This window comes from Eriocheir sinensis, chromosome 69, assembly GCF_024679095.1.
Source record: "Eriocheir sinensis breed Jianghai 21 chromosome 69, ASM2467909v1, whole genome shotgun sequence".
Taxonomy (NCBI): Eukaryota; Metazoa; Arthropoda; class Malacostraca; order Decapoda; family Varunidae; genus Eriocheir; species Eriocheir sinensis.
In genome coordinates, this window is record NC_066577.1 from 5,945,485 (window position 1) to 5,971,654 (window position 26,170).

Here is a 26,170-nt window from a genome sequence, read left to right on the forward strand (position 1 = left end):
CTAAATATACACTTATCCCAATATTTTATCCCTCAAAACGTGTTAGTATATTAAATTAACATGTTTTAGTGGTATAGGTATGGTGGGTTAATGGTATTTTGTTGGGTTTTCATGGTAGGTAATTATGATCCAAAGTAAAAAACGCCACCACAAACATGGCGGAGGGACGTGGCCACTCCTTTCTCAAATAAGCTTCTCAACGCGAACCAAATGTACCTAAAATATTATAAAACTTTACCAAACGACTGATACATAAATAAAATGAAATCTCATATACAGGAAAAGGGATATACATCAGCCTTTGATTTAATACCGCGGTGATACCCTCCGAGTCTTCCAGGGGCCTGTACTTAACCTCCACGCGGCAATTTCAATAATCCGGCAATACCATAAAACCTAACCACAGCAACCATACAACCAGAACAAACCCACAACATCCACCACACAAACAACCACAAACATCCATTGACAACCAGCTCACCAAACCTGTCTAATTCTCCCTTCCTCCGCGCCATGGCTAAACTTTCACTCACTTTTATCCCTTTTTTCCTTAATATACACAAAATGGCGTGAATATAAGCATTGTATAGTGTTATGTATTGTATATATGTATTTTCAGCCTTTGCAACGGGACACGAGACTTGACGTGGAATGTAAACAAAACCACGTGACCTCAAAAAACGCGGGAACGAGAACATATGGTGTAGTTAATAGTAGTAGTAGTAGTAGTAGTAGTAGTAGTAGTAGTAGTAGTAGTAGTAGTAGTAGTAGTAGTGGTAATAACAACCCATTAATAATTCTTCTAATTTATTTGTGAATACATTATAACTCTAGGACGGATAGACGTTAAATGATAATAATAATAATAATAATAATAATAATAATAATAATAATAATAATAATAATAATAATGATACATAGTTCTTTCATGTATATTTGTGACGCTAAATCCATATACATACATACATACATACATACATACATACATTAAAATTCTTACTAACTAATTTTATATATATTTATCACACTAATTATTTGTTTTTGTATATTCTGTTCTTTATTCAAATATATATTCTTCTTCTTCTTCTTCTTCTTCTTCTTCTTCTTCTTCTTCTTCAAATCACAGACACTCTATCACGCTCTCTCTAATAACATACTTTCCCTTATCATATTAAGAAAGAAAGAAAGAAAGAAAGAAACTATTTAGCTATACTTCACAACTTTTGAATCCAATATTTCCTTAGGTCTAAAATATATAGGCAATTTGTGACCTGTTTTTTGTGTTTTTGAAGGCCGCGGTGAGAGAGAGAGAGAGAGAGAGAGAGAGAGAGAGAGAGAGAGAGAGAGAGAGAGAGAGAGAGAGAGAGAGAGAGAGAGAGAGAGAGAGAGAGAGAGAGAGAGAGAGAGAGAGAGAGAGAGAGAGAGAGAGAGAGACAAAGAGAGAGAGAGAGAGAGAGAGAGAGAGAGAGAGAGAGAGAGAGAGAGAGAGAGAGAGAGAGAGAGAGAGTGTGTACATTGGCAAGTTTTATAAGTGTTGCCAGCTTAATACACATACATAAAACAAGTGTTACCATCTAAAAAAAAAATTATGAAAAACAAGAAGTAAGATAAAAAAATAAGAAAAACAGTGTTGCCATCGAAAAGAAATACAAAGTAAGTGTTGTCAGCTAAACATATTAAAACAGTGTTACCATCTTGAAAAATATATAAAAAAAATAATCTAACTTTAAATGAAAACAGTGTTGCCATCTACAAAGGAGAATAACAGTGTTGCCAACTAAACATAAGAAGAAGAAAAACAGTGTTACCATCTATGAATTTAGTGTTGCCAACTAAGTACAAAAAGAAAACACTGTTGCCATATAAAAAAAAGTAAGTGTGTCTAAATAAGAAGGAAAACAGTGTTGCCATCTAAAAATAATAACTGGTGCCACCCTAACATAAAATAGAACAGTGTTACCAACTGAAAATACAAAAATAATCAAGGAAAGCAGTGTTGCCATATCTCTGTCGAAAAATAACGTTGCAATATATAAAAACTTCTCTTAAACGTCATAAAAAACAATATTGCCAAATTTCTGTCAAAAAAAATAATGGTGCCAAATCTCTGTCAAAAACAATGTTGCCAAATATGGAAAAAAATTCCTTAACGTCATAACGAAAAGCAATGTTGCCAAATCTGTCAAAAAAACGATGTTGTCAAATCTGTCCAAAAAAAGTGGTGCCAAATCTGTCAAAAAAATGTTGCCAAATCTCTGTCAATAAACAATGGTGCCAAATCTATCAAAAACAATGTTGCCAAATCTCTGTCAAAAAAGAATGGTGCCAAATCTATCAAAAACAACGTTGTCAAATCTTTGTCAAATAACAATGGTGCCAAATCTATAAAAAACAATGTTGACAAATCTCTGTCAAAAAAGAATGGTGCCAAATCTGTCAAAAAAATAATGTTGTCAAATTTCTCAAAAAAGAATGGTGCCAAATCTGTCAAAAAACAATGTTGCCAAATCTGTCAAAAAACAATGTTGCCAAATCTATCAAAAACAATGTTGTCAAATCTCTGTCAAATAAAAATGGTTCCAAATCTATCAAAAAACAACTCTGTCAAATCTCTGTCAAAAAACAATGGTGCCAAATCTGTCAAAAGAATGTTGCCAAATCTCAGTAGAAAAACAATGGTGCCAAATCTCTGTCAAAAAACAATGTTGTTAAATCTCAGTAAAAAAAAAAAATGTTGCCAAAATCTACCAAAAAAACAACGTTGCCATATCTGTCAAAAACAATGTTGCCATATATATAAACCTCTCTTAAACGTCACTACCAAAGACACTGTTGCCAAATATACCTCTTTTTAACGTTATCACAAAAAACAATGTTGCCAAATCTCTTCGTCGGTAACAAATAAAAAATGAAAGAAATCAGCAACATTGCCACATTTCTTTCTTTCGTCGCTCACAGCAATTACAGTGTTGCCAACAGTCCTCGTGACGTCACCACCACGACACAAACACTGTTGCCACATCACCCTCACGTAAATAGACTCTTGACGTTATTAACAACATATAGCACATCGTTGCCAAGTCCCTTATGCAATGGTGCCAAATCTAGTTCAAACCTTACGTTATGTTGCCTAATCTGAACTTTTCCAGTGTTGCCATATCTACTCTGAACGTTGCGCCATGTTGCCAAGTCTTACCCAGTGTGCCAAATCTACCTCTGAGCCTTACCCAATAGTGCCAAATTTTACTCAGTGCTGCCAATTCAATTCCATACCTCATGCAATGTTGCCAAATCTAAATTCAAACCTTAGACAATGCTGTTAAATCTTCACCAGTGTTGCCAGCCAGTTCCATACCTTATACAATGGTGCCAAATTTACTTCTAACCTTACGCAATGTTGCCAAGTTTTACCCAATGTTGCCAATTCAGTTCTATGCCTTACACAACGTTGCCAAATCTACTTCCAACTTTACGCACTGTTGCCAAATTCTACCCAGCGTTGCCAATTCAGTTTCTTATGCAATGGTGCCAAATCTTTTCCAGTGTTGACAATTCATTTCCATGCAATACACAATGTTGCCAAATTTACTTCTAACCTTAAGCACTGTTGCCAAATCTTACCCAATGTTGCCAATTCAGTTCTAAGCCTTGCACAACGTCGCCAAATCTACTTCCAACCTTATGCAATGTTACCAAATCTTACCCAATGTTGCCAATTCAGTTCTACGCCTTAAAAAACGTCGCCAAATCTACTTCCAACCTTATGCAATGTTGCCAAATCTCCCCCAGTTTTGCCAGGCGTGTCTTCTCAGAGTTGCCAGATGTGTGAGTCCCGCCAGTGTTGCCAGCTCACTCGTCGTCGCCCACGTGAGGTTTGTTGGGGTTGTTGACGAGCAGCCAGTCAGCCAACCAAACGATCGGGTCCTCGGGTCGAACCTCACAGGGGGGGAAGGGGGAGAGGGAGGTTAGGTGAGGTTGTGGAGTTGGTAATACTGTTTTGAGGAGGTTTGAAGGGGGGGAGGGAGGTTAGGTGAGGTTGTGGAGTTGGTAATACTGTTTTGAGGAGGTTTGAAGGGGGGGAGGGAGGTTAGGTGAGGTTGTGGAGTTGGTAATACTGTTTTGAGGAGGTTTGAAGGGGAGAGGGGGGGTTAGGTGAGGTTGTGGAGTTGGTAATACTGTTTTGAGGAGGTTTGAAGGGAAGAGGGGGGATAGGTGAGGTTGTGGAGTTGGTAATACTGTTTTGAGGAGGTTTGAAGGGGAGAGGGGGGTTAGGTGAGGTTGTGGAGTTGGTAATACTGTTTTGAGGAGGTTTGAAGGTCAGATGGGGGGATAGGTGAGGTTGTGGAGTTGGTAATACTGTTTTGAGGAGGTTTGAGGGGAGGAGGTTTGAAGGGGAGAGGGGGGGTTAGGTGAGGTTGTGGAGTTGGTAATACTGTTTTGAGGAGGTTTGAAGGGGAGAGGGGGGGATAGGTGAGGTTGTGGAGTTGGTAATACTGTTTTGAGGAGGTTTGAAGGGGAGAGGGAGGTTAGGTGAGGTTGTGGAGTTGGTAATGCTGTTTTGAGGAGGTTTGAAGGGAGAGAGGGAGGTTAGGTGAGGTTGTGGAGTTCGTAATACTGTTTTGAGGAGGTTTGAAGGGAGAGAGGGAGGTTAGTTGAGGTTGTGGAGTTGGTAATAGTGTTGAGGAGGATTGATGCGGAGCGGGAGGGTAGGTGGGGTTGTGGAGGTGGGAATTCGGTTTTGAGGAGGTTTGAAGGGAGAGAGGGAGGTTAGGTGAGGTTGTGGAGTTGGTAATACTGTTTTGAGGAGGTTTGAAGGGGAGAGGGGGGGTTAGGTGAGGTTGTGGAGTTGGTAATACTGTTTTGAGGAGGTTTGAAGGGGAGGGGTTAGGTGAGGTTATGGAGTTGGTAAAACTGTTTTGAGGAGGTTTGAAGGGAGAGGGGTTAGGTGAGGTTTTGGAGTTGGTAACACTGTTTTGAGGAGGTTTGACGGGGAGAGGGGGGTTAGGTGAGGTTGTGGAGTTGGTAATACTGTTTTGAGGAGGTTTGAAGGGGAGAGGGGGGGTTAGGTGAGGTTGTGGAGTTGGTAATACTGTTTTGAGGAGGTTTGAAGGGGAGAGGGGGGTTAAGTGAGGTTGTGGAGTTGGTAATACTGTTTTGAGGAGGTTTGAAGGGAGAGAGGGAGGTTAGGTGAGGTTGTGGAGTTGGTAATACTGTTTTGAGGAGGTTTGAAGGAGAGGGGGTTAAGTGAGGTTGTGGAGTTGGTAATACTGTTTTGAGGAGGTTTGAAGGAGAGGGGGTTAGGTGAGGTTGTGGAGTTGGTAATACTGTTTTGAGGAGGTTTGAAGGGAGGTTGTGGAGTTGGTAATACTGTTTTGAGGAGGTTTGAAGGGGGAGAGGGAGGTTAGGTGAGGTTGTGGAGTTGGTAATACTGTTGAGGAGGTTGGAGGTTGGTCTCTCTCTCTCTCTCTCTCTCTCTCTCTCTCTCATAACCCTCCCCTCTTCCCCTCTTCCCTTTCCTTCCCGTCCCTTCCCTTCCCTTCCCTTCCCTTATCTTCACTTCCCTTCCCTTCGCTTCCCCTCCCTTCCCTTCCCTTCCCTTCCCTTCCCTTCCCTTCCCTTCCCTTACCTTGCAGAGTTCAGTGAGAGCCTTGACAAGGGTTGGGGACACTGCATGGCTGAGGTATTCCTTGGCACCCTCCCCTGTCAACACCGGCTCCAGGGTCACTAAGAGGAGGAGAAAGAGAGAGAGGAGTGAGGAGGAGGAGGAGGAGGAGAAGGGGGAAAGGAAGAGGAAGGAAAGGAGAGGAAATAGAGGAAGAAGGTTAAGTGAGGGGAAGGCATAGAAGGGAAGGGAAGGGAAGGGAAGGAAGGGAAGGGAAGGGAAGGGAATAGGTAAGGAATGGGTAACTCTCTTCTTCTTCTCCTTCCTTCCTTCCTTCCCTCCTTCCTTCCGTCCTTCACCTCCTTCCTTCCTTCCTTCCTTCCTTTCTTTCCTTTCTGATTCCTTTTCATATATATTGATGGTAACTTATTTTTTACTATATAATTCTACTCTCTCTCTCTCTCTCTCTCTCTCTCTCTCTCTCTCTCTCTCTCTCTCTCTCTGATCAATGGAAGAAAATCTAGCAAGGAAAAATTAATTGAATCAATGAATTGATTTAGTATTAACTCTCTCTCTCTCTCTCTCTCTCTCTCTCTCTCTCTCTCTCTCTCTCTCTCTCTCTCTCTGTTCCTTTTCTCCCTCCCTCCCCGTTTTTTTCTCTCCCTTTCTTCCTTTTTTATTTTGATTCTCTTCTTTGTTACCTCTCTCTCTCTCTCTCTCTCTCTCTCTCTCTCTCTCTCTCTCTCTCTCTCTCTCTCTCTCTCTCTCTCTCTCTCTCTCTCTCTCCTTTTCCTTCCTCCTCTCTCTCTCTCTCTCTCTCTCTCTCTCTCTCTCTCTCTCTCTCTCTCTCTCTCTCTCTCTCTCGAACTCACAGTCAGGGAAGAAGAACTTGATCTCTCTCGCCGCGGAGGTCAGCGAGTCAGAACCATGAGCCGCATTTTGACTGGGTACCGCGCCGTTGCCGAAGACAGCTCGAATGCTCCCAGGTGCTTCCTCGCGCGCTCTGCCCACGTGCGTTGGTCCCAGAAGACGCCGCCAGTGGGCCACGGCGTCCTCTCCTGATGGGGGTGATGGAGAGTGAGGAGGAGGAGAAGGAGGAGGAGTGTGACTATGGTTATGTATGGTTCTGGGTTGGCACGGTTTTGCATACTCTAAGCGAGGCCCAGATAGTGTTAGGTTAGAGAAAGAAGAGGAAGAGGTGAATGAAGGAAGGAAGAGACGAAAATGAAGGAGAAGGAGAAAGGAAAAATAAGATTGGAAATGTGAGGAAAAGAGAAAACTACTACTACTACTACTACTACTACTACTACTACTACTACTACTACTACTACTATTTCCACCACCACCACCATCACCACTACTACTAAACTACTACTACAACTACTACCACTACTACTACTATTATTACTACTACTACTACTACTTCTACTACTGCTACTACTACTACTACTACTGTTACTTACGGGCCAGGATAAGCGTCATGACTTCCCCCGATGTGATATAGGCGATCAGGTCCCTAAAGAAAGGCTTGTGGTGGTGCTCGGCGTAAAACTCTTCCGCCTCCTGCCGGCTCAGCTGTAGGCGACGACGCTGTAGGAGAGAGACACAGTTGCTAGCCAAGTCTATATGCACCAAGTCAAGCCATGCGCAGTTTTGTGGGAGGAGACACGGCCGAGGCGTGGCTTATGCGTGACGTTGCTTGGAGCCAAACTAGAGAATGTAGAAACAGGGATTTAGAGAAAACGAGGAAAGGCGGACTAATTTAAATCAATCACTTCAACATGCCCTCCCTCACACCCCACACCGCCGTTTGTAGGCATTGGAATTACAGTCACGCAATAGCACAATAAAAAGACATATTTTTCGTCAGTGGCTTGCCTGAACGCGCTGTGAAAGAAGGCGAGAATGCACATCCAGAGTGCACACACGGCCCCAACTTTAGTCACCCCTGAACTGGCTGTAGAGAGAAGAAAAAGAATGGAGAGAAAGGGAAGAAGGAAGAAAGGGAGAGAAAAAAACGAGGAGGGAGGGAGAAAAGGAACAGAGAGAGAGAGAGAGAGAGAGAGAGAGAGAGAGAGAGAGAGAGAGAGAGAGAGGGAAGGGGAAGGGTAAGTAGGTCGAATATTTTTACAGTGAAGGATGCAACTCACGGGCAAAAACACATGACAAAAACAACAACAAAAAGCCCGCTAATCACTGACCCTATACAAAAAAAGGTCAGAGGAGGGGTCAAAAGAGAGGTCAATTTCCTGATACTCCCCTCGTGAAAGAGTTCAAGTCATAGGCAGGAGGATATACAGACGAAGGAAGGCTGTTCATAAGTTTACCAGTGAAAGGGATGAAAGAGTGGTGATGCTGGTTAACTCTTGCATCAGGGAGTTGGACAGCACAGGGATGAAAGAGTGAAGATGCTGGTTAACTCTTGCATCAGGGAGTTGGACAGCACAGGGATGAAAGAGTGAAGATGCTGGTTAACTTTTGCATCAGGGAGTTGGACAGCACAGGGATGAAAGAGTGGTGATGCTGGTTAACTTTTGCATCAGGGAGTTGGACAGCACAGGGATGAAAGAGTGAAGATGCTGGTTAACTCTTGCATCAGGGAGTTGGACAGCACAGGGATGAAAGAGTGGAGATGCTGGTTAACTCTTGCATCAGGGAGTTGGACAGCACAGGGATGAAAGAGTGGAGATGCTGGTTAACTCTTGCATCAGGGAGTTGGACAGCACAGGGATGAAAGAGTGAAGATGCTGGTTAACTCTTGCATCAGGGAGTTGGACAGCACAGGGATGAAAGAGTGAAGATGCTGGTTAACTCTTGCATCAGGGAGTTGGACATACACACTCCCTCTCTCTCTCTCTCTCTCTCTCTCTCTCTCTCTCTCTCTCTCTCTCTCTCTCTCTCTCTCTCTCTCTCTCACTTACGTCAACAATACTGAATCCTTCATCCATTATAATTTTCTCTATCTCGTTCCACCTGTCGATGGCGTCCGGTTTAACGAGTGCCAGTGTTCGTTGTATCTTGTCCGCCATGGCGATTATCCGGACCCCCCTCTCAGCTGTCTAGGTCTGTCGATTATCCGGTGTGTTGGTTCTTCTAGGTTTGTGGCGTATGATTGGGATGTCGATTATCCGGATCTGTCGATTATCCGGTCTCGAGGTGTGTCTTGGGTGTAGGGTATGGCTTGGTGGCTTCGATTATCCGGACTGTAGGGAATTATTACTATTATTAATATCATTATTATTATTATTATTATTATTATCATTATGGTGACTACTATTACTAATACTACTAATAATAATGATGATACCAATATAGGCCTACCTTGAAGCCCAGTAGTAGTAGTAGTAGTAGTAGTAGTAGTAATAGTAATAGTAGTAGTAGTAGTAGTAGTAGTAGTAGTAGTAGTAGTAGTAGTAGTAGTAGTAGACGCCCTCACGTCACGATAGCTATCACATAACTGACATCAAATCATTACCAATACACTAACTGGCAACCTAACTTCATATTATTGCCAGTAGTAGTAGTAATAGTTGTAGTAGTAGAAATAGTAGTAGTAGTAGTAGTAGTAGTGGGAGGGGTGGAAATGATGGGAGAGAGAGAGAGAGAGAGAGAGAGAGAGAGAGAGAGAGAGAGAGAGAGAGAGAAGGGAAGGGAAGGGAAAGGAAAGGATTGCAAGGTAAGGGAAGGGAAGGGAAGGGAAAGGAAAGGATTGCAAGGTAAGGTAAGGGAAGGGAAGGGAAGGGAAGGGATTGCAAGGGAAGGGAAGGGAAGGGATTGCAAGGGAAGGGAAGGGAAGGGAAGGGAAGGGATTGCAAGGGAAGGGAAGGGAAGGCAAAGGAAAGGATTGCAAAGGAAGGGAAGGGAAGGGAAGGGAAGGGAAGGGATTGCAAGGGAAGGGAAGGGAAGGGATTGCAAGGGAAGGGAAGGGAAGGGAAGGGAAGGGAAGGGATTGCAAGGTAAGGGAAGGGAAGGGAAGGGAGAGGATTGCAAGGGAAGGGAAGGGAAGGGAAAGGAAAGGATTGCAAAGGAAGGGAAGGGAAGGGAAAGGAAAGGATTGCAAGGGAAGGGAAGGGAAAGGAAAGGATTGCAAGGGAAGGGAAGGGAAGGGAAGGGAAAGTAAGGGATTGCAAGGTAAGGGAAGGGAAGGGAAGGGAAAGGAAAGGATTGCAAGGTAAGGTAAGGGAAGGGAAGGGAAAGGAAAGGATTGCAAGGGAAGCGAAGGGAAGGGAAGGGAAGGGAAGGGAAAGGAAAGGATTGCAAGGGAAGCGAAGGGAAGGGAAGGGAAGGGAAGGGAAAGGAAAGGATTGCAAGGTAAGGGAAGGGAAGGGAAGGGAGGGGAAGGGAAAGGAAAGGATTGCAAGGTAAGGGAAGGGAAGGGAAGGGAAAGGAAAGGATTGCAAGGGAAGGGAAGGGAAAGGAAAGGATTGCAAAGGAAGGGAAGGGAAGGGAAAGGAAAGGATTGCAAGGTAAGGGAAGGGAAGGGAAGGGAAAGGAAAGGACTGCAAGGTAAGGGAAGGGAGGGGAAGGGAGGGGAAGGGAAGGAAAGGAAGGGAAGGGAAAAATTGAAATGAGGGAGAGAAGAAAGGAGAGAAAGGAAAGACCCCTCCTCTCTCTCTCTCTTAACCTTTGAATTGAACTTTTTTTTTTAAATATTTATCTTCTTGTGAGTTTGTTCGTTCGTGTGTACATTCTTCCTTCATTTCTTTCTTTCTTTCTTTCTTTCTTTCTTTCTTCCTTCCTTCGTTGTTTCTTCCCCACCCTTCTCTCTCTCTCTCTGTGTGTGTTTGTTTTGAGGGTTTCCATGGCAACGTCTCTCTCTCTCTCTATTAGGTTCGTGGTACAGAGGAAGGGTCACACTACCACCAGGGTCACGAAACTACCCCTGGAAATGCCCCTCAAAACTCCTACGAAAGCCTTGTCAAATGAGTGTTTCTTAGGTTCGCGGTACAGAGAAAGGGTCACACTACCACCAGGGTCACGAAACTACCCCTGGAAATGCCCACAACTCCTACGAATGCCTTGGAAAATGTGTGTTTCTTAGGTTCGTGGTACATAGGAAGGATCACACTACCACCAGGGTCACAAAATTACCCCTAGAAATGCCCACAACTTCCACGAAAGCCTTGGAAAATGAGTGTTTTTTAGGTTCGTGGTACAGAGGAAGGGTCACACTACCACCAGGGTCACAAAACTACTCCTGGAAATGCCCTTCAAAACTCCTACGAAAGCCTTGTCAAATATGTGTTTCTTAGGTTCGTGGTACAGAGGAAGGGTCACACTACCACCAGGGTCACAAAATTACCCCTAGAAATGCCCATAACCCCAACGAAAGCCTTCTCAAATGTGTGTTTTCTAAGGTTCGTGGTACAGAGGAAGGGTCACACTACCACCAGGGTCACAAAACTACCCCTGGAAATGCCCACAACCCCAACGAAAGCCTTCTCAAATGTGTTTCTTAGGTTCGTGGTACAGAGGAAGGGTCACACTACCACCAGGGTCACAAAACTACCCCTGGAAATACCCAGAACCCCAACGAAAGCCTTCTCAAATGTGTGTTTTCTAAGGTTCGTGGTACAGAGGAAGGGTCACACTGCCACCAGGGTCACAAAACTACCCCTGGAAATACCCAGAACCCCAACGAAACCCTTCTCAAATGTGTGTTTTCTAAGGTTCGTGGTACAGGGGAAGGGTCACACTACCACCAGGGTCACAAAACTACTCCTGGAAATGCCCTTCAAAACTCCTACGAAAGCCTTGTCAAATATGTGTTTCTTAGGTTCGTGGTACAGAGGAAGGGTCACACTACCACCAGGGTCACAAAACTACCCCTGGAAATGCCCTTCAAAACTCCTACGAAAGCCTTGTCAAATATGTGTTTCTTAGGTTCGTGGTACAGAGGAAGGGTCACACTACCACCAGGGTCACAAAATTACCCCTAGAAATGCCCATAACCCCAACGAAAGCCTTCTCAAATGTGTGTTTTCTAAGGTTCGTGGTACAGAGGAAGGGTCACACTACCACCAGGGTCACAAAACTACCCCTGGAAATGCCCACAACCCCAACGAAAGCCTTCTCAAATGTGTGTTTCTTAGGTTCGTGGTACAGAGGAAGGGTCACACTACCACCAGGGTCACAAAACTACCCCTGGAAATGCCCACAACCCCAACGAAAGCCTTCTCAAATGTGTTTCTTAGGTTCGTGGTACAGAGGAAGGGTCACACTACCACCACGGTCACGAAACTACTCCTGGAAATGCTTTACTAAACTCCTACGAAAGCCTTGTCAAATGAGTGTTTCTTAGGTTCACGGTACAGAGGAAGGGTCACACTACCACCAGGGTCACAAAACTACCCCTTTAAGTGCGTGGTTCAGAGGCAGGGTCACACAATTATACTCAACGGGAGGAGCAGAATCCCGACGAAAGGGAGACTAAAGGAAAGGAAGGAAAGGAAGGAAGGAGAGGAGGGAAGGAGAGGAAAGGAAAGGGAGGGAAAGGGAAGGAAGGAAGGGAAGGAAAGGGAAATATAGCTGGAATGAAAGCAAAGGAAAGGGAAGGGAAGGGAAGGGAGGGAGAGGAAAGGGAAGGGAAGGAAAGGGAAGGGAAGGGAAGGGAAGGAAAGGAAAGGGAAGGGAAGGGAAGGGAAGGGAAGGAAAGGGAAGGGAAGGGAAGGGAAGGAAAGGAAAGGGAAGGGAAGGGAAGGAAAGGGAAGGGAAGGAAAGGAAAGGGAAGGGAAGGGAATGTAAGGAAAGGGAAGGGAAGGAAAGGGATGGAAAGGGAGGGAAGGAAGGGAATGTAAGGAAAGGGAAGGTAAGGAAAGGGAGGGAAGGAAGGGAAGGGAAGGAAAGGAAAGGGAAGGAAAGGAAGGGAAGGGAAGAGAAGGTAAGGGAAGGGAAGGAAAGGGAAGGAAAGGAAAGGAGAGGGAAGGGAAGGGAAGGGAAGGAAAGGAAAGGGAAGGAAAGGGATGGAAAGGGAAGAGAAGGTAAGGGAGGGAGAGGAAAGGAAGGGAAGGGAGGGAAGGGAAGGGAAGTAAATATGGAAGGAAAGCAAAGGGAAGGGAAGGAAGGAAAGGGAAGGAAAGGGAAGGGAAGGAAAGGAAGGGAAGGGAAATCACAAACTCAAGGAGGAGGAATTTCCCTTCATATTTTTCCCTCCACGCCTCCTCCACCCCTCCCTCCACTTTCCTCCACCTCTCCCACACCTCCGCCTGGCCTGGCAACGATGGAGGATTTTAAGGGAGACTACGATGATTTTAGTGGAGGTTGTTGTTGTTGTTTTTCTTTGTTGTTTGTTTCTCTCTCTCAGGTACTAATGTGTGTTTCTTTACGTTCACGGTACAGAGGATGGGTCACACTACCACCAGGGTCACGAAACTACCCCTGGAAATGCCCCTCAAAACTCCTACGAAACCCTTGTAAAATGTGTGTTTCTTAGGTTCGCGGTACAGAGGAAGGATCACACTACCACCAGGGTCACAAAACTACCCCTGGAAATGCCCACAACCCGAACGAAAGCCTTCTCAAATGTGTGTTTCTTAGGTTCGTGGTACAGAGGAAGGGTCACACTACCACCAGGGTCACGAAACTACCCCTGGAAATCCCACAAATCCCACGAAAGCCTTGGCAAATGCGTGTTTCTTAGGTTCAGGGTTAAAAAAAAACTATGCCTGGAAATGCCCTTCATAATTCCTACGAAAGACAAGATATTTTTTTCATAAGTAGTTCAAAATCGACATTATCAATTCAGAGATGTAACGTTTCCAGCATCTTCGGTGTGCACTATTCAAAGAGTCGTTTATCTTTCGACGTTGGGATTCATCGGTCATTTCTTATAAGGGCTGGAGGTTATAAGAGCCTCCCTACGCCGCCAAAATTTAATAAGATTATACTAACACTTTTCAGTGTCTAGAATACTACAACGCCCGCTAGAATATACCTTTGCTGAGGAATATTCCAGCCAGCCCGCCATTCACCACATGCAGTACCCGCCACACACCGCTACCCCGACACACTCGCTTCCTTTAGTCTTGGCGGCAATAATAAATACAGAGTTATAATTGATGGATTTCTTGTTCTGGTGTCTGTGAGGGTACATATTGGCATTTGTTCCCCGTCGTCCGTCCGGCTGATGTGAGCTTTTTTGTTTATCTTCCCTTCAAAGAACAGAAACTCAACGAAAGGGAGACTAAAGGAAAGGAAGGAAGGAAAGGAAGGGAAGGGAAAGGAAGGGAAGGGAAGGGAGGGAGAGGAAGGGAAGGGAAGGGAATTCTGTGCAAGAGCTGGGTAAGGGTTGATAAACACTAATATAGGCTTGGAAATCACTAACTCAAGGACGTGTCTGCATGACTGACGTACTAATGACCTCCTGAAAGATAATTAACACAAGGAAATGACTTTAAATGAGTGAAAAGAAGAAAATTATCGATCAGCTGAAGAATATCGTCATGGCGTAGTCACCCCTTGAAATAAACGAGAAAACCCTCATTTATCTCGTTTAACGCCAAGATAACGTTAGTATATGTCAAGAAAAGGCTAAATAAGGGATAGATATGCATAATCAACCTTCTAGTGACCTTAAATAAGTAAATAAACAACAAGAAATAGGAAAATATGGAGGTTTTATTGATGGTGGAATAGCGTAGTCACCCTTGAAATAAACGAGAAAACCCTCATTTATCTCGTTTAACGCCAAGATAACGTTAATATAAGGAATAGCAAGATTAAATAATGAATAAATATGCATAATCAACCTTCTAGTGACCTTAAATAATTAAATAAACAAGAAATAGGAAAATATGGAGTTTTTATTGATGGTGGAATAGCGTAAAAACCCTCATTTATCTCGTTTAACGCTAAGATAACGTTAGTATAAGGAATGGCAAGATTAAATAATGAATAAATATGCATAATCAACCTTCTAGTGACCTTAAATAAGTAAATAAACAACAAGAAATAGGAAAATATGGACTGTTTTTATTGATGGTGGAATAGCGTAGTCACCCTTGAAATAAACGAGAAAACCCTCATTTATCTCGTTTAACGCCAAGATAACGTTAATATAAGGAATAGCAAGATTAAATAATGAATAAATATGCATAATGAACCTTCTAGTGACCTTAAATAAGTAAATAAACAACAAGAAATAGGAAAATATGGACTTTTTTTAATTGATGGTGGAATAGCTTAGTCACCCCTTGAAATAAACGAGAACACCCTCATTTATCTCGTTTAACGCCAAGATAACGTTAGTATAAGGAATGGCAAGATTAAATAATGAATAAATATGCATAATCAACCTTCTAGTGACCTTAAATAAGTAAATAAACAACAAGAAATAGGAAAATATGGACTTTTTTTTAATTGATGGTGGAATAGCGTTGTCACCCCTTGAAATAAACGAGAAAACCCTCATTTATCACGTTTAACGCCAAGATAACGTTAGTATAAGGAATGGCAAGATTAAATAATGAATGAATATGCATAATCAACCTTCTAGTGACCTTAAACAAACAAATAAACAGCAAGAAATAGATTAAAATGATAAAAATATGGACTTCTTCAAGGATACCGCAATGCTTTAGTCACCCCTTACAATAAACGGGAAAACCCTCATTTATCACGTTTAACGCCAAGATAACATTAGTATAAGGAATGGCAAGATTAAATAATGAATAAATATGCATAATAAACCTTCTAGTGACCTCAAACAAACAAATAAACAGCAAGAAATAGATTAAAAGGATAAAAATATGGACTTCTTCAGGGATACTGCAATAACGTAGTCGCCCCTTAAAATAAACGAAAAAAAAATTCTTTATCTCGTTTAACGCCAAGATAATGTTAGTATAAGCAATGGCAAGATTAAATAATGAATATATATGCAGGAAGGGCCACACTACCACCAGGGTCACAAAACTACCCCTGGAAATGCCCACAACTCTGACGAAAGCCTTGGAAAATGAGTGTTTCTTAGGTTCACGGTACATAGGAAGGGTCACACTACCACCAGGGTCACAAAACTACCCCTGGAAATGCCCACAACTCTGACAAAAGCCTTGGAAAATGAGTGTTTCTTAGGTTCACGGTACATAGGAAGGGTCACACTACCACCAGGGTCACGAAACTACCCGTGGAAATGCTCACAACTCCCACGAAAGTCTTGGAAAAAGAGTGTTTCTTAGGTTCATGGTACAGAGGAAGGGTCACACTACCACCAGGGTCACGAAACTACCCGTGGAAATGCTCACAACTCCCACGAAAGTCTTGGAAAATGAGTGTTTCTTAGGTTCATGGTACATAGGAAGGGTCACACTACCACCAGGGTCACAAAACTACCCCTGGAAATGCCCACAACTCTGACAAAAGCCTTGGAAAATGAGTGTTTCTTAGGTTCACAGTACATAGGAAGGGTCACACTACCACCAGGGTCACAAAACTACCCCTGGAAATGCCCACAACTCTCACGAAAGCCTTGGAAAATGAGTGTTTCTTAGGTTCACGGTACATAGGAAGGGTCACACAACCACCAGGGTCACGAAACTACCCCTGGAAATGCTCACAACTCCCACGAAAGTCTTGGAAAATGAGTGTTTCTTAGGTTCATTGAACAGAGGAAGGGTCACACTACCACCAGGGTCACGAAACTACCCCTGGAATTGCCCACAGCTCCCACGAAAGCCTTGTCAAATTTGTGTTTCTCAAGTTCGCGGTACAGAGGAAGGGTCACACTACCACCAGGGTCACAAAACTACCCCTGGTAATGCCCACAACCCTCACTAAACCCCTACTAAAGACTTGTCAAATGTGTGTTTCTTAGGTTCAGGGTAAAAAAACCTATCCCTGGAAATGCCCTTCATAACTCCTACGAAAGACTAGTGAAACATTTTTTTTCTTAAAGGATGGTAATCCAAAATCCTTCCTACCATTGTATCTTTAGTTTCCTGGTGCTACCTACACATGTATTAATAGTTGTATAATCACACTCTGTCCTGCCTGGGGGTTGGGATGGCATGTTCCTCCCTTTCCATTGTTGTTTACCTGCAACAATAAACTATCAATCAATCAATCGACATCATCAACTCCGAGATGATACTTTTCTGGCATCCTCGGTGTGCGCTGTGCTAGGGGTGGGCAAAAATCGGTTCCGGAACTGGTTCCAGCTGTTCCGCTGCGCAACTACTGGAATCGGTTCCCATATCTTGGAACCGGTTCCGACCAAAGAGTTTTCTGCTTTGTCTGAGAAGTGTGATGAGGATTGAAAACAGAATGGAAGCGATTCTTTTTAGGCAGGATCTGGCATTGTTTTGAGAGGCTGCCATACAGCTCGTCATTTTTCGCGTATGCCGCCCTTGGTTTTATATATATATATATATATATATATATATATATATATATATATATATATATATATATATATATATATATATATATATATATATATTATTTTTTCAGTTGATGCCTGACTGTTAAAGGAAATATTTACCTACTTTTTTCAAGTCCTTTTACAATTTAGTCATTAAAAACAAAGATCACTTAGTGGTCTGCATTTGTTCCTATATATTAAAAAAAATGTCAACACTTGAATGGGAAAATGTGGAGCATAAGTCAAGAATACAGGAAGATTGGAAAAGGCAGCCCCCGAGTGGTGAAAAATAGGGCTACCCTGGTGGGAGCGGGCGAGGCCGGAGGCGGCGCGGGACCGCTCATCGGCGCCGAGGGTGGGGGGTGGGGGGGGTTAGGCCAGGAGTACAGAGAAGCTGAACCCGGTTCCAAGGCCACGGAACCGTTCCGGTGGTTCCAGCAGCCTCCGCGCGCAGGGCTCCAGCGGACGTGAGGGTGCGTGTAAGGAGCATTGGATTAGAGAGTGTGGGAAGCGGTTCCCACGGTTCCGAGAGCCTTCAGAACCGGAACTGCTGGATACGAAAATGACGGTTCATGCCCAGCCCTACGCTGGGCAGGAAGTCATCTATTCATCACCGTAATTAGGACCATTGGTCGTAACATATTAAGGCTAGAGGTTGCAAGAACCTCCCTACGCCGCCAAAAATACGTTAAATAACCATTTGCATAGGATGCTAAAATAATTTAAAGACATCGCTTCGCCCGCCTGAGTATACCTTTGCTGAGGAATATTCCATCCAGCCCGCCACTCACCACATGCAGTACTCGCCACACACCGCTACCTCGACACACTCGCTTCCTTTAGTCTCGGCGGCAATAATAAATACAAAGTTATAATTGATGGATTTCTCGTTCTGGGGCGGGATTCATCAAACCATTTACCGGACCTCTGTCTGGTAAGTCTCGCGGTATCTCCGCCCACCCGGTAAATCTGCATTCATCAACCACTTACCGGAGCTGTGGTAAGGCCAAAAGTTACCGCGGCTCCGAGCACCCGTAACTGAGTTACCGCAGGCGTGGTAAGTGGGTAGACACTGCCGCGGCTCATGTTCGGAGGGGATTTTAAGCCTGTGTATTTTTTACCTCGTAACGTGCCCTATACCATCAGAAGCAGAAAAGCATGCAGATTTAGGATCTGGGCTTATAGAAGCGATGTGACGAAAACCAGCTGAATACGAAGGAGTTGAAGATAAATAAATGCAAGAAAATGTGTACTCCCTATTCATTTAACTTTGATTTTCGTATGTGTATTTACACATTATTGTTACAATTTTATGCTAGTGTGATGCAGAATTTTCTCAGGAAGATGATGGTGGTCTCCACTTTTCTCAAAAATGAATGTTGGGGTTAGGAAACGGGGTGGGAGTGAGGTGTGTGAAGTCGTCGGTTTGGGATGAACTGGGCAGACCCGTGCACGGCCTCAGACCGGCTTCACATGCAGGCCGCACTCTATAGTATGTAAGTCTGTGGAACTGTCCACCCACATGACTTTTCCCTACTTGTTAAAACACTGCAGAGGGAATAATGTTCTGTCTGTGACAGTCACCTCCCGTCTCAAGTCTCCAATATTCTTGCTGTGGAGTTTAATGTCGTAAAATTTTGCTCTGACCTCCTCCACACTACTCACGAAGCCACTCGATCACACCATTCACCTCAGCAGCCACAACTTCCCACGCCCACACCCATTGCTTGGCTGCACCAGTGAGGCATGATGACAATGGCCCCCTAGCCAGTTTTGGTTGTGAGGGGTGAGTATGGGCAAACATTAGAATAATACCCAATCTTGTGATAGCGAGGCACTCAGCTGGCGTTGGCGACGGAAAACTATGAAGGTGACACACAAAAATGTTCAGAATATTGCTAGGCTACATAAGCGAGTATATTTTTATTTCAAGGATAAATATACAAGTAACGGCATTCATCCGTAAAAAACGCATCTAATTGAGGGATCACCACGCTAATTATTTGTTTTAAGGCAGTATTTACGCCTGTACAATACACATGTCTTGATTTTGAAGTCTGCGTATTAGTAAACAAACGACACGTGAAAGCTGAAATACAGCATCAAAGGTCGCACGTGATTGGCTATCCAGCCCAACCAATCGTTGCTAGGGTGCGAATTACCGGAGCGTTACCATACCGTTGATGAATGCCGTGTTTAAAAGATGCCACAGCTCTGGTAGCGCTCCGGTAAATGTGAGAGATACCGGAGGCGTGGTTGGTAAGATTGATGAATCCGGGCCCTGGTGGGTAAAAATAAAACTATCCCTGGAAATGCCCTTCATAACTCATACGAAAGACTTGTGAAATATTTCTTTAAGGATAGTAATCCATAATCGACATCATCAATTCCAAGATATACTTTTCTGGCATCCTCGGTGTGCGCTGTGCAAGAACTCACCTCTTCATCACCGGTAATATGATCATTTATCGTCACTTATTAGGGCTAGAGGTTACAAAAACCTCCCTACGCCGCCAAAAATATTTAATAAATAACAATCCATAGTTGGAAAAATTAGCTCGCCCGCCTGAGTATACCTTTGCTGAGGAATATTCCAGCCAGCCCGCCATTCACCACATGCAGTACCCGCCACACACCGCTACCCCGACACACTCGCTTCCTTTACTCTCGGCGGCAATAATAAATACAGAGTTATAATTGATGGATTTCTCGTTCTGGTGTCTGTGGGGGTACATATTGGCATTTGTTCCCCGCTGTCCGTCCGGCTGGTGTGAGCTTTTGTTTTGTTTATCTTCCCTTCAAAGAACAGAAACTCGACGAAAGGGAAACTAAAGGAAAGGAAGGTAGGAAAGGAAGGGAAGGGAAGGGAAGATGAAATGGAAGAGAAGGAAGGGAAGGGAAGGAAAGGGAAGATGAAATGGAAGAGAAGGAAGGGAAGGGAAGGGAAGGGAAGATGAAATGGAAGAGAAGGAAGGGAAGGGAAGGAAAGGGAAGATGAAATGGAAGAGAAGGAAGGGAAGGGAAGGAAAGGGAAGATGAAATGGAAGAGAAGGAAATGGAAGGGAAGGAAGGGAAAGGAAGGAAAAGGAAGGGAATGGAAAGTAAGAAAGGAAGTTAAGGGAAGGAAAGGGAGGGAAGGAAGGGAAGGGAAGGATAGGGAAGAGAAGGGAAGGAAAGGGAAGCAAAAATGGAATGAAAGCAAAGGGAAGGGAAGGGAAAGGAGGGAGAGGACTTCTTCATTGATGCTGCAATGCTTTAGTCACCCTTGAAATAAACGAGATCACCCTCATTTATCACGTTTAACGCCAAGATAACGTTAGTATAAGGAATGACAAGATTAAATGATGAATAAATATGCATAATCAACCTTCTAGTGACCTCAAACAAGCAAATAAACAGCAAGAAATAGATTAAAATGATAAAAATCTGGACTTCTTCATGGATGCTGCAATGCTTTAGTCACCCCTTGAAATAAAAAAAAACTCATTTATCTCGTTTAACGCCAACATAACATTAGTGTAGGGAAGTGCAAGGCTAAATAAGGAATGAATATGCATAATCAACCTTCTAGTGACCTTAAACAAGAAAATAAACAACAAGAAATAAGTTAATATGATAAAAATATGGACTTCTTCAAGGATGCTGCAATGCTTTAGTCTCCCCTTAAAATAAACAAAAAAAAAACTCTTTTATCTCGTTTAACGTCAATATACCGTTAGTGCAGGCAAGGGCAAGGCTAAATTAGGAATAGATATGCATAATCAACCTTCTAGTGACCTTAAACAAGAAAATAAACAACAAGAAATAGGTTAATATGATAAAAATATGGACTTCTTCAAGGATACCGCAATGCTTTAGTCTCCCCTTGAAATAAACGAAAGCATCCTCATTTATCTCGTTTAACGTCAACATAACATTAGTGTAGGGAAGTGCAAGGCTAAATGAGGAATGAATATGCATAATCAATCTTCTAGTGACCTTAAACAAGAAAATAAACAACAAGAAATAAGTTAATATGATAAAAATATGGACTTCTTCAAGGATACCGCAATGCTTTAGTCTCCCCTTAAAATAAACAAAAAAAAAACTCATTTATCTCGTTAAACGCCAATATAACGTTAGTGTAGGCTAGGGCAAGGCTAAATTAGGAATATATATGCATAATCAACCTTCTAGTGACCTTAAACAAGAAAGTAAACAACAAGAAATAGGTTAATATGATAAAAATATGGACTTCTTCAAGGATACCGCAATGCTTTAGTCTCCCCTTTAAATAAACTCATTTATCTCGTTTAACGTCAATATAACGTTAGTGCAGGCAAGGGCAAGGGTAAATTAGGAATAGATATGCATAATCAACCTTCTAGTGACCTTAAACAAGAAAGTAAACAACAAGAAATAGGTTAAAATTATAAAAATATGGACTTCTTCAAGGATACCGCAATGCTTTAGTCTCCCCTTGAAATAAACGACATCACCCTCATTTATCACGTTTAACGCCAAGATAACATTAGTATAAGGAATGACAAGATTAAATGATGAATAAATATGCATAATCAATCTTCTAGTGACCTTAAACAAGCAAATAAACAACAAGAAATAGGTTAAAATTATAAAAAATATGGACTTCTTCAAGGATACCGCAATGCTGTAGTCTCCCCTTGAAATAAACGAGCAAGCTAACTTTAATCCGTATTCACACATAATTAACAATGAAATAGGCAATGGCAATGTTCAATAAGGAACTAATATGCATAATTATCCCGTATTGACCTCTAACAAGCAAATAAACAGCAAGAAATAGGTCAGAATGAGAGAAATGTGACCTTCTTCATGGATGCAGCAATAGTTTAGTCACCCCTTGAGATAAACCAGAAAGCCTTCATTTATCTCAATTTATACTTAATTAACAATGATATAAGCAGTGACAAGGTAATATAATGTACTAATAGGCATGACTGACCTTCATATGACCTCAAACAAGCAAATAAGCAGCAAGAAATAGGTCAGAATGAGATGTGACCTTCATGGATGCTGAATAGTTTTAGTCACCCCGTAAAAATAACATAATTTCAAGTTTAATGCCAAAATAACGCTGGCAGGCAACGACAAGGTTATGTAAGGAAAAAATATGCATGATTAACCTTCTGATAACCTCAAACAAACACATAGAGGATAGGAAATAGGTTTAAATAAGGGAAATACTTGCATACGTGACCCGCCTCCTCGCTATCCCCCTCCCTCTCCCTCTGCCCCACTCCTCAAATTCCTTCCATTCTTTCCTCCTTTTCTCCCTTACCTTGTGTTGTCTCTCCTTCTCCTTCCGCCAGGGGGTGCTCGGGTCCTTCAGGTCTCTCCTCGCCGCCCCATCACGCCCGCAAGGTCAGGAGAGAGGTCAAAAAAGGTCAATATAGAGACGCACGCCTGCCCACATCAAGGTCAAGGATGGTTTGTTTACGTTTGGTTCATAGAAGATGGAGGAGGAGGGGAAGGGGGAGCAGTATCCCTCCACATTTTTCCCTACACAGCCCCTCCCGGCCCCTCCACTCCTCCTCCATCCCTTCCTCTACTTTCCTCCACTTCTCCCTCACCTCCTCCTTGCCCCTCCGCCCCTCTCGTACCTCCAAAAGCTAGAAAATGGCAAAGATAGAGGATTTTAAGGAGTACTACGATATTTCTAGAGGAGTTTTTTTGTGTGTGTGTGTATGTTTGTTTGTTTCTCTCTCTCTCTCTCTCTCTCTCTCTCTCTCTCTCTCTCTCTCTCTCTCTCTCTCTCTCTCTCTCTCTCTTCCTTCTCTTCTCTTCCCTTCCTTTCCCTTCCTTTCCCTTCCCTTCCCTTGCAATCCTTTCCCTTCCCTTCCCTTCCCTTCCTTTCCCTTCCCTTCCCTTCCCTTCCCTTGCAATCCTATCCTTTCCCCTCCCTTCCCTTCCCTTCCCTTCCATTCCATTCCATTCCATTTTTCCTTTCCTTGCCTTTCCTCCTTTTCCTTCCCTTTCTTTCCCTACCTTCTCTCTTCTTCCCTTCTCTTCCATTTCATCTTCCCTTTCCTTCCCTTCCTTACCTAATTTCTTCCCCCTCCCTTCCTTTCCATTTGCTTGCCTTTGCTTTCTTTCCATCTTTACTCCCCTTCCTTCCCTTCCCTTCCCTTCATTCACCTTCCCTTCCCTTCCCTTTCCTTCGTTTCCATTTTATCTTCCCTTCCCTTCCCTTACTTTCCTTACTCTCCCTTGCCTTCCCTTCCCCTCCCTTCCCTTCCTTCCTTTCCTTTAGTCTCCCTTTTGTGAGGTTTCTGTTCTTTGAAGGGAAGCTTAGCCAAAACAAGATCTCACCAGCTTGACGGACGGAGTAAATCAAACGCCAATATCTAGAATTACAGCGAATAAAATAAAAAATCCTGCAATCATAACTTTGTATTTATTATTTAAATTAAAACTAATGAAAGCTAACATGTAAAAATAGCAGTATGTGGTGAGTACTGCATGTGGTAAATGGCGAATTTGCTGGAATATTAGTCAGTCAACATATATTGAGGCGGGAGGCGCGAGAACTGTTCGTGAACTTCTTTCTGCAAGTTTAAACCTAATTTTTGGCGGCATTGAGAGGTTGCATTACCCCAACCCTCCCGCCCTATTAATGTATGTTCAATGATGGTGATTAGCAATGGAGTCATGAAGGTCTAGATTCCTGCATACCGAGGAAGATCTAATTTTGATCTCTGAATTGATACTCGATTTTAAGTTATTCTTTCTTCCACTTCCCTCCATTGTCCCGGGCACTACACATTATTATTCTCCTCCATCCTTCCTTCTCTAACTCAAGGAAAGAGGGAGAGGGAGAAAGAACTTGAGACATATGACAAGACTTTCGTAGGAGTTATGAAGGGCATTTCCAGGGGTAGTTTTGTGACCCTGAACCTAAGAAACACACATATGACAAGGCTTTCGTAGGAGTTAAGGGCATTTCCAGGGGTAGTTTTATGACCCTGAACCTTAGAAACACACATATGACAAGGCTTTCGTAGGAGTTAAGGGCATTTTCAGGGGTAGTTTTGTGACCCTGAACCTAAGAAACACACATATGACAAGGCTTTAGGGCATTTTAGTTTGTGACCCTGAACCTAAGAAACACACATATGACAAGGCTTTCGTGGGAGTTGGGCATTTCAGGGTAGTTTGTGACCCTGAACCTAAGAAACACACATATGACAAGGCTTTCGTAGGAGTTATGAAGGGCATTTCCAGGGGTAGTTTTGTGACCCTGAACCTAAGAAACACACATATGACAAGGCTTTCGTAGGAGTTATGAAGGGCATTTCCAGGGGTAGTTTTGTGACCCTGAACCTAAGAAACACACATATGACAAGGCTTTCGTATGAGTTAAGGGCATTTCCAGGGGTAGTTTTGTGACCCTGAACCTAAGAAACACACATATGACAAGGCTTTCGTGGGAGTTGTGGGCATTTCCAGGGGGAGTTTTGTGACCCTGGTGGTAGTGTGACCCTTCCTCTGTACCGTGAACCTAAAAACACACATTTGACAAGGCTTTCGTAGGAGTTTTGAGGGGTATTTCCAGGGGTAGTTTCGTGACCCTGGTTGTAGTGTGACCCTTCCTCTGTACCGTGAACTTAGAAACACACATTTGACAAAGCTTTCGTAGGAGTTTTGAGGGGTATTTCCAGGGGTAGTTTCGTGACCCTGGTGGTAGTGTGACCCTTCCTCTGTACCGTGAACTAAGAAAAACACATTTGACAAGGCTTTCGTAGGAGTTTTGAGGGGTATTTCCAGGGGTAGTTTCGTGACCCTGGTGGTAGTGTGAGCCTTCCTCTGTACCGTGAACCTAGAAAAACACATTTGACAAGGCTTTCGTGGGAGTTGTGGGCATTTCCAGGGGGAGTTTTTTGACCCTGGTGGTAGTGTGACCCTTCCTCTGTACCCTGAACCTAAAAAACACGCATATGACAAGGCTTTCGTGGGAGTTGTGGGCATTTCCAGGGGGAGTTTTTTGACCCTGGTGGTAGTGTGACCCTTCCTCTGTACCCTGAACTTAGAAACACACATTTGACAAGGCTTTCGTAGGAGTTTTGAGGGGTATTTCCAGGGGTAGTTTCGTGACCCTGGTGGTAGTGTGACCCTTCTTCTGTACCGTGAACTTAAAAAAAAACACATTTGACAAGGCTTTCGTGGGAGTTGTGGGCATTTCCAGGGGGAGTTTTGTGACCCTGGTGGTAGTGTGACCCTTCCTCTGTACCCTGAACTTAGAAACACACATTTGACAAGGCTTTCGTAGGAGTTTTGAGGAGTATTTCCAGGGGTAGTTTCGTGACCCTGGTGGTAGTGTGACCCTTCCTCTGTACCGTGAACTTAGAAACACACATTTGACAAAGCTTTCGTAGGAGTTTTGAGGGGTATTTCCAGGGGTAGTTTCGTGACCCTGGTGGTAGTGTGACCCTTCCTCTGTACCGTGAACTTAGAAACACACATTTGACAAGGCTTTCGTAGGAGTTTTGAGGGGTATTTTCAGGGGTAGTTTCGTGACCCTGGTGGTAGTGTGAGCCTTCCTCTGTACCGTGAACCTAGAAAAACACATTTGACAAGGCTTTCGTGGGAGTTGTGGGCATTTCCAGGGGGATTTTTTTTACCCTGGTGGTAGTGTGACCCTTCCTCTGTACCCTGAACCTAAAAAACACGCATATGACAAGGCTTTGGCATTTCAGGGGAGTTTGTGACCCTGGTGGTAGTGACCCTTCCTCTGTACCCTGAACTGAGAAACACACATTTGACAAGGCTTTCGTAGGAGTTTTGAGGAGTATTTCCAGGGGTAGTTTCGTGACCCTGGTGGTAGTGTGACCCTTCCTCTGTACCCTGAACCTAAAAAACACGCATATGACAAGGCTTTCGTGGGAGTTGTGGGCATTTCCAGGGGTAGTTTCGTGACCCTGGTGGTAGTGTGACCCTTCCTCTGTACCGTGAACCTAGAAACACACATTTGACAAGGCTTTCGTAGGAGTTGTGGCCATTTCCAGGGATAGTTTTGTGACCCTGGTGGTAGTGTGACCCTTCCTCTGTACCGTGAACCTAGAAACACACATTTGACAAGGCTTTCGTAGGAGTTTTGAGGGGTATTTCCAGGGGTAGTTTCGTGACCCTGGTGGTAGTGTGACCTTTCCTCTATACCATGAACGTAAATAAACACTCATTAATACCTGACT

At 43.4% G+C, this 26,170-nt stretch overlaps 1 protein-coding gene across 3 annotated transcripts; it reads right to left on the bottom strand.

Annotated features, from left to right (window-relative positions):
- Window positions 1-918: 918 nt before the first annotated feature.
- LOC126988476 (nucleoside diphosphate kinase homolog 5-like) lies at window positions 919-22,429 on the bottom strand. 3 transcript variants are annotated; one of them, XR_007742042.1, is made up of 7 exons: window positions 22,261-22,429; window positions 8,524-8,805; window positions 7,066-7,192; window positions 6,475-6,660; window positions 5,627-5,724; window positions 3,761-3,936; window positions 919-3,678 (listed from the first exon to the last, which is right to left on the bottom strand). XR_007742042.1 is itself a non-coding variant. In XM_050846604.1 (6 exons), the coding sequence occupies exons 2-6, from the start codon at window positions 8,629-8,631 to the stop codon at window positions 3,850-3,852; spliced, it is 606 nt and encodes a 201-aa protein (XP_050702561.1). In that variant the 5' UTR covers window positions 8,632-8,805; window positions 22,261-22,429; the 3' UTR covers window positions 919-3,849. The 3 variants fall into 3 exon arrangements, 1 of the variants encoding a protein (XP_050702561.1); XR_007742043.1 differs by lacking the exon at window positions 22,261-22,429 and adding an exon at window positions 8,924-9,043; XM_050846604.1 differs by having other exon boundaries at window positions 919-3,936.
- Between the last annotated feature and the right edge of the window lie 3,741 nt (window positions 22,430-26,170).